Genomic DNA, 6,402 nt, shown 5'->3' on the forward strand with positions numbered 1-6,402 from the left:
CTGGCTTATTTTCCAACACACAGGGACAGCCTGTTCCTGTGCCTTTAAGAGTTTCTTCTTGAAGAGTGTCCAGCCTTCCTGGACTCCTTTGCCCTTCAGCACTGCTTCCCAGGGGATTCTGCCAACCAAGTCCCTAAACAGGACAAAGTCTGCCTGCCAGAACTCCAAAGTGGCAGTTCTGTTAGCCCCCCTCCTTGCCTCTCCAAGGACTGAAAACTCTGTCATTTCATGATCACTATGCCCAAGACAGCCTCCAACCCTCACATCCCCCACAAGACCTTCTCTCTTAGCAAACACCAGGTCCAGCAGGGCACCTTCCCTTGTCGGTTCCTTCACCAGCTGTGTCAGGAAGTTATCTTCCATGCACTGCAGGAACCTCCAGGACTGATCCCTCTCTGCTGTGATATATTTCCAGCAGATATTCGGGAAAGTTGAAGTCCCTTACAAGTACAAAGGGAAGCGATCACGAGGCTTCTCTCATCTGCCTATGGAATATTTTATCTATTTCTTCATCCTGGTTAGGGGGTCTATAACAAACTCCCACCACGATATCTGACTTGTTGGCCTTCCCCTTGATTCTCATCTATAGGCACTGAACCCTATTGTCACTATTGCTAATCTCTAGGCCGTCGAAGCATTCCCTAACATATGTGGCCACCCCACCACCTTTCCTTCCTTGCCTTCCTGCCTGCCATCTATGACAGCACTCCATCTCAAAGCAAGGAAGATGAAAAATGAAAAAGTGAGTTACTTATGTCCTGACCATTAAATGTTCCACTGATGCTGGGTACTGTGCATCTTCCCTCTCAATCTAAAACAAGAGGGATCAGTGTTGGCTTCTCTGTCAGCCATCTTCTTTTGAGCTGCTCCACCAGCCAGCAGATAACTGTCTCTACAGAGAACAATGACAAATTGCTATTCTCCATCCTGTCTGTTCTGCTACAGTGATCCAGTAGCACCTTTGATAGGTCTGTAACCTACAGCACACTGCAGTTTTTTACATATAAAACAGAAAAAGCACAAAACAAAGAAGTTGGCCATTTCTGACTAACCTTCAGTCTTATGACATCCATGGTGCGCCCAGTCTTATCTTTCACAGTCTTCTCCCACAGAAGATTCTATAAAAAGGAGAAAAGTTTTCATTAACAGAATGGCATGAGATTATTTTCTATAAAAAGTCACTTTGATTTTTCAGTTGACAGTGATATATTACATACCTGAATAAAGATATTTAAGTTTTCTTCTTTTATACTTCCTGGAACTTCAAATGTTACCGTAATTATACCCTGCAAATGGAAAAACCCACTTACTATTACCAAACTGAATAAACATTTCATTACATTAATTTCAAAGAGTGTTCTTTTGTTCTTTATAAATTGGCCTAATAAATAAGTAATTATATACCCATGTCAAATTAAAAAAAAAAGTCTCCATTACTGTTCTGATTTACTATATTATTGTATACTTTTTGGTTCTGTTTGGGTGTGCACTTAAGGGGCATATGCAATACTTGGAATAGTACTGCCTTGTGTATCAAAACCTCTTCCAGCCAGCTCTGAAACCATACAATAGTAAAAAAAAATACATATCTATCTCACACATCTTTAGGCAGAAAAACACATGGTACACTTTTAGAGATACAATCACCTCCAGCCACTTGGGACCGAAGACTTTTTGGAGGAGGCAAGTCATGCCATGCCAAATTGGGTACGCACACCCCTGAGAGACTGCAGCTTGTTGTTTACCCACAGAACAAGGGCACTTCACAGGTACTCAGGGCCCTGTGTGAACCATGGGAAAGGAACTCTAAGGAACAGAGCAGTGATGAGGGACATAAAATCATTACACAAACACCCCCCCACTTCCTATGCCATATGTGGCCTTGCTGGGAGAACTTGGCTAGACTAAGTGTAACCCACTGAAAAAAATAGGGAAAGTTGGGGGAGAGAGGGAAGGAGGAGAGGTGTTCATGTAAGTATTTGTGTAATTGTCTTGTATTTCTTTTTTTCAGTACTCAAATCAGCACTTGTAAGTTTCTGTTGCCTGGCAATAATTCAGTAATTCTCTGACTTAAGACTGTTCTGCTTTTGAGAAGGGTCTAAGCAGAAAAAGATACTGTGATGATAACATTCAGAAAACAAACAAAAACAAGGAAGAAAAAAAAAGAAAATTAAAAGGGAGCCTTTATAGTAAAATCTGTACATAATAGACAAGTCAGGTGCTTAAAAGTAGCAATTAGCACAGAACAGTTTATATGCTGCAGGGATGATGGAACAGATCCTTTTTCCTTAAATTCATCTTTGAAATTGGATATGCTTATCACAAAAAAAAAAAAAACCACGAACTTTCTTTGCTCAAATAAAACCCAGAAAGGCAGAAACGCTATTTGCAGTTGTGTTATGTTAGCATCATTGTAATGCACACAGGAAAAGAATCTGCCTTGATATAAACACACATTGGGTGGAGTAGTGGGATGAGCACGGGCGCGAATACATTTTAGAGCTTAATTTGACATACTAAAAGTAACATCAACAGAACTGTTTCTTTTTTTTTAGCATACGTGCAGCTTACAGGATTGATACCTACTTTAGATAGCAGAATCTACCTCACTGTTACAAGTTAAACTGTTACTATTTCTTTGAAAACAACGAGTAGCACTCACAGAATGGAAATCTACACATGCTCAACTACTCAGTGAAGTTTTATTACAGCTTTAAAGAATGCAAAGTCATGAATAACATCTCTCTGATACCCACATACACTGACAACAGAAAATATACAGGATAAAGACTGGCTACAAATTCAGGACTTGATTCTGCAAATATTAAAAAGACAAGTGCTATTTGTTTGTTTCAGCAACACTCTCCATGTGAATCAATTAGTGATGTCGCTGTCTGGAGCACTGGAAACCTATAAGCTATTTTTGAAAGCAAGACTTACTATAACCATTTAGAATCTATCTGCAACAAAGCACATTCCTAATGTATTTTTCCAAAGCTCTTAAAATACATTAGCCCTTAACTAAAACCTTCTATAAAAAGGCAACATGATTAGAATGCAATGCTTACCATTACCCTGAACAACCCTGTTAGAAAAAGATTGAAGCAGTAGCTTTGGTAATTACCTTATCTAGATGTGCATGTGTTGTCTTTACATGCTCAAGCTTTTTCTGCAAACTGAAAATAAGTAAAGTTAAATGTCACATTTTACTACAATAGACAAATTGCCACTATTTTAGAATTTAAATAAACTCTTCAATACTGCAGAGCAAAACTAAAATACCAAAGACAGATAGTATAGTCAGTATAAGCTTCAACTGTAAATTCAGTTTTAATCTCAGAAGAGATATGTTTAATCATACTGGTTTGATCTAGTTAATGATCTCAGCTAGAACATTAGATTATAAAAATATAAACAGAATTACAATAATGATTTGCAGTATCTGTGGAATTTTAAATATTTATACTTCAAGAAGTACAACACCCTTGATATTCTTTTGTGCAGGAACAAAAGGCAAAGTACGTCATTAAAGTAAGAAGGGAAAAATCACTAGAATCTGTCTGTTTATTAGATGTTGATTTTTTGAAAATACTTTAGAAGAATTATTTCGAAAGCAAGAAAAGAGAAATGTACAGAAATGTTGCTTGTGAGAATTAAATCTGTAAGACTAAGGGAAATACTGTATCATAAAATCCCAGGTTGGAAGGGACATCAAGGGTCCTCTGGTCCAATCTTTCTTGGTAAAAGCACAGCCTAGACAAGATGATTCAGCACCCTGTCCAGCCAAATCTTAAAAGTGTCCAATGTCAGGGAATCCATCACTTCTCTGAGGAGATTTTTCCTCCTTTCCACCTCTTTTAAAGGAGGTGGGTGGCAACGCTGGCTTTCTTCCAGGCTTCTGAGATGTCTCCCAAACTCCACAACTTCTCAAAGCGTATGGAGAGAGGCCTCACAACATCATCAGCCAGGTCCTTTCATGCCTTCACATGGATATTGACAGGGCCCATCAACTTGCAGACGTCAGGCTCCTGCAATAGTTTATGTACCAGCTCTTCCTTCACTGACAGTGGGTCTGTGTTTGCATCAACCTGGATTTTTATTTCCAAGGCTTGGGATCCAGCAGTGGTGGTAGACAAAGGTGAAGAAAGCATTGAGAACCTCTGCCTTTCTAGCACTGTTGGAGACTAATTCACCTCTCCTCTTTAACAGTAGGACAATATTTTCCATCTGTTTCTGCTTGTTGTTTATGTACCTGAAGAACCTTTTCTTGTAGTTTTTGACACCTCTGGCCAATGTCAATTGGAGCTGAGCTTTTGCATCTCTAACTGTATCTCTGCATACCCTAGCAATGGCCCTGTAGTTCTCAATGGGTATTCATCTACAATTCCATCTCTGGTACGCTTCTCTTCTGGTTTTGAGCAGACTCAAAAGCTCAAAGTTAAGTCAAGAGGATCTCTTGCTCTGCCTACTTCCCTTACCTTTAAAGGGGATTAACTGGTTTTGTGCTTCCAGGAGAGTACTCTTGAAAATGTGCCAGCATTTGCTAGCTCCTTTATCCTCCACAGAAGCTTCCCACAGAATGCTCCCCAACTGAGCTCTGTGCTCAATTTCACTGCATAGTTCAAATAAAATCAAAATAAATGGAACTTCTTTTAAGCAGTCTCCAACCTTCTTGATGCTTTTAGAATTTACCTTTAAATGCTGCAGTTTTAGAGTGTGTCCTGTATTTTAATACCAAACACTGAGAACCTATAATGGAACTATGATTGAGAGAAGAGAGAAGATGAGACCAAGAAAGATTTCTTTTGTGACCTCCTTAAGGACTTTCTCAGATTTGTAGAGCACAGCACTTCTTAGTAAACCTTGCAGAATGTCACCTAATACTACAGCTAACAGGATCTAACTGTGACTTGGCATTATCAAGAACAATCCTTTTCTATCTGACATCATCGTACTGCTTCCTCTCTGCTGTGTGGCTCCAGGATGAGTCAGTTTAGCTAGCTGATCCATCATAAGAACTCAGGACACGCATTTATGATCTGGTTTATGACCTAATGGTAATCTATCAGCAATAAAGGATATATTTGCCTTGCTTCCCACTTAACATTCTTTTGAATGCCTACTCTGATACCTCCCTGATGCTGTCATCAGTATAGATCTGACTGATACCCTCAAGGAGCTCAAAAGTAACAAACATTACTTTTCACAGATCAGACAAAAGCCAGGGCCAGCAAGAAGAAAGGGCAGCCAAGAGTCAGAAAAAGCAGGCTATCCTTTGGTTAGTAGTGCACCAGCTCATTGGGAAATTTCTTAAGTGCATCTCAGCTACTAGAGGTTATTAGCTTGCACCTTCTGCAATTTCTTCCTTCTGAGAACAAGGAAGTGGTTACGTTCCTTTACCTGAAGTGAACAGTGTGCATCCAGAAAGAAAAATAAAGCTGATACTGCCTCCAGTTGCATATTCCTTCCTTTCCTTTACGATTGCTCCAGCACCCCTTGCTCTCTTCACTGAACAATTTCAGCACACAAAGTGAACAGAAAGCCCTTCTCTCCTTACCTCAAATTTTACTTTTCCACTCATCTAGCATGTTGAACTCACATTTGGCATTTAAAAAAAGAACAACCAAACATGGAACGCAGTAATAAGAATTTGCAGTGGCTTTGTTTGTTGTGGAACCTCAGCCCTCCTTGTTTTCTGTGAAAACTAAGGAGGCCTCCAGTTTATCATGATGCAAAGTGAGAAAAATTTTTTAATTCTTTAAGTTTTAAGAGAACCAGAGAAGCGTGTAAAAATCTGCTCTACTACTATTTAAATAAAACTTGTATTTTGGGGGAAATAAAGCCAACTAACCATGCACACTCTAGCTCATTTCACTTTACAAAGTCAAAAAGCCCTTTTTGCATGCATTTGAAGTGGACAAAATTCTCTGTTTCAGATCACCACTTATAAATTGAGAATTTTAAATAAGTGACTGAACTAGAATTTATAGCAAACTCAGAATCAAATTTAAGCCAGGATTTGAGTGTGTCAATTTCATGCATTTATTTATACAATGGACATTATTTCTAATAAAGACCACTGAAATTATCACCATACCTTATTCCAGATAAACAGTCAAAAGCATGCAGGTCCAAGACATTGCAGAGATCAACTCTAAACAGAGGGAAGAAAGAAAATTTCGCATTTTTGTTATATTTAAATATAATGTCTACTTAAATATTCTTAAAATGGGTCTCTTAAGCTTATGTTTGTTTTCTTGTCTATCCTTCTAATGCTACCAAAGCTTTATTTTTGGATGCTGGTGGCTGGTATTGTACCCTTCAAGGAAACGCAGTTTGTATTTACACAGTAATATGTCACCACAGAAAAATTATTTTTAAAACATAGTAAAACACAAGGTA

At 38.7% G+C, this 6,402-nt stretch overlaps 1 protein-coding gene across 1 annotated transcript; it reads right to left on the minus strand.

The window, feature by feature from the left end:
• Positions 1–1,052: 1,052 nt before the first annotated feature.
• LOC104540780 (putative COBW domain-containing protein 7) lies at positions 1,053–6,168 on the minus strand (the record flags this gene model as incomplete). Its single annotated transcript, XM_010184666.1, has 4 exons — positions 1,053–1,118; positions 1,218–1,286; positions 3,125–3,176; positions 6,098–6,168. Coding segments are annotated over 4 exons (258 nt in total), but the record flags the coding sequence as incomplete, so codon positions are not given.
• Positions 6,169–6,402: the final 234 nt, after the last annotated feature.

This window comes from Mesitornis unicolor, unplaced genomic scaffold (genome assembly GCF_000695765.1).
Source record: "Mesitornis unicolor isolate BGI_N332 unplaced genomic scaffold, ASM69576v1 scaffold8035, whole genome shotgun sequence".
Taxonomy (NCBI): domain Eukaryota; kingdom Metazoa; phylum Chordata; class Aves; order Mesitornithiformes; family Mesitornithidae; genus Mesitornis; species Mesitornis unicolor.